The sequence below is a fragment of the Leptosomus discolor genome, chromosome 2 (genome assembly GCF_034619465.1).
Source record: "Leptosomus discolor isolate bLepDis1 chromosome 2, bLepDis1.hap2, whole genome shotgun sequence".
NCBI classification, from domain to species: Eukaryota; Metazoa; Chordata; class Aves; order Leptosomiformes; family Leptosomidae; genus Leptosomus; species Leptosomus discolor.
This window is the reverse complement of record NC_141392.1, coordinates 18,367,273-18,368,776: the sequence shown is the minus strand read 5'-3', so window position 1 is coordinate 18,368,776 and position 1,504 is coordinate 18,367,273. Positions and strand designations below refer to the sequence as shown.

Sequence of the window (1,504 nt, the reverse complement as noted above, 5' to 3'; positions counted from 1 at the left end):
TCATCCAGGTAGGTTACACAGGATACAGTTATCATATTGGGAATTCAGATACACTGACACCAGCTGACAGCTAAGAAACCAAACATAACACAGTCTCGACTACAGTTAACCCTTCACATGCACAACAAAACAGGAAACAAGAAAGGCTTTTGCCTTTAAAAGTGCCGTGCCTGCAATCAATTAGAAAAGACATTTAAAATCTTGTCACAAAATATTGGATTTTCCAGCATAGCCTAATAGGTTAAGTACTAAAATCACACTAAAATGCAGAGGGTGGTGGATGACCAGCTCCCCTAAGTTGCCTTTGAAAATCCAAGACCCAGCGAATAAAGTCAAGGAAAAACATTTACCACATTTTTTGTCGGTAGCTTTTTGCCATAGGATGGTAAGGGCTTTAGTGCCTGAGGTATAGGTAGTTCCTGGATGCTTTTAGGGAAGTGGGAGGGGGGAAGAGTCTGGAGAATAGTTTGCATAGCTTGCAGATATAAAGAAGCAGGCGTGTTCCCCACCAGGCTGTTGAATTTGTCTTCCCCCAGCAAAGCTGTCCAGTGGTCTGGATGCTCCTGCAGAACTTTCCGCATCTTAAACTGTGGGTTGGGCATGAAGAGCAAGAGGTAGTCGAGGCAGAGCTTCTTTGATGCCACATTGACTTTGGAGTCCCACATCTGCTCCAGGATGACGTCCAGTGGGGTAAGCCCTTTACTGTCCTCTATCCTGGGAGAAGCTCCATTTCCGAGGAGGATGAGGACCGTCTCTGACCTCAGCAGTTCGCAGGCAAGGTGCAGGGGGGTTTTCCCATCTTCCAGATGAAAGCAGCCGGTCCTATTGATGTAAGAGTTCAAGCTGGGGAGCTTGTGTGCAATTTTGATGATCAGCCCCAAAATATCTCTCCTGTCATATGTAACTGCCATGGCCAAGTGAGGAGCAGAGGATGGGCAGTAGCAGAAGTGTTCCCCAGGCACCTTGAGAGCCTCTTCTGGAAAATGAGACAGCAGATATTGAGCATAGGGCAGGTGGTTATGCACCACTGCATAGAGAAGGGCTTCTGAAGGTGAGTAGGTCCTTAGGCTGGCATTTTCCTCCCAGTAAAAATACTCCATAGTTCTCATGTCTTCCAGCATCCACACAGGCTTGTGATCTCTCACAGCCTGGTAGAACATATAGGATAAGAACTTGCAGTGCCTGCTCTGATCATCCTGCAGGCTGGCCTGGTTACTGGCCATGGCTCAGCAAATAAACAGCAGCTCCACGTAAAATCACTCCAGACTGTAAGATCTGTGCACTTGGAATGCAGATCCCGATGCTGCTGCAACCTTCAGGCTGTCATTGCTGCCTGGACTGCACTAGCTGGAATGCATGGGCTGATCATCTCCACCCATTCATTGTTTTTCCCCTCACTGCAGTGGTTTTGTTTAGGTAAGCACAATCCCACAGGCTCAGTTAACCCATGCCATGCAAGCAGATGGTTAGTAAGTACAACCCGCTCTGCGCGTGGCACAGGTTA

The 1,504-nt window shown here is 47.7% G+C and overlaps 1 protein-coding gene across 1 annotated transcript; it reads right to left on the bottom strand.

Moving 5' to 3' along the window:
* Window positions 1–332: 332 nt before the first annotated feature.
* On the bottom strand, window positions 333–1,223 carry LOC104352421 (ankyrin repeat domain-containing protein 9). The gene has a single exon (XM_009958753.1). The coding sequence runs from the start codon at window positions 1,221–1,223 to the stop codon at window positions 333–335; it is 891 nt and encodes a 296-aa protein (XP_009957055.1).
* Between the last annotated feature and the right edge of the window lie 281 nt (window positions 1,224–1,504).

Bases quoted from the DNA above. Each gene is read 5' to 3' on its own strand.
- LOC104352421 (XM_009958753.1), bottom strand. From the start codon at position 1,223: ATGGCCAGTAACCAGGCCAGCCTGCAGGATGATCAGAGCAGGCACTGC.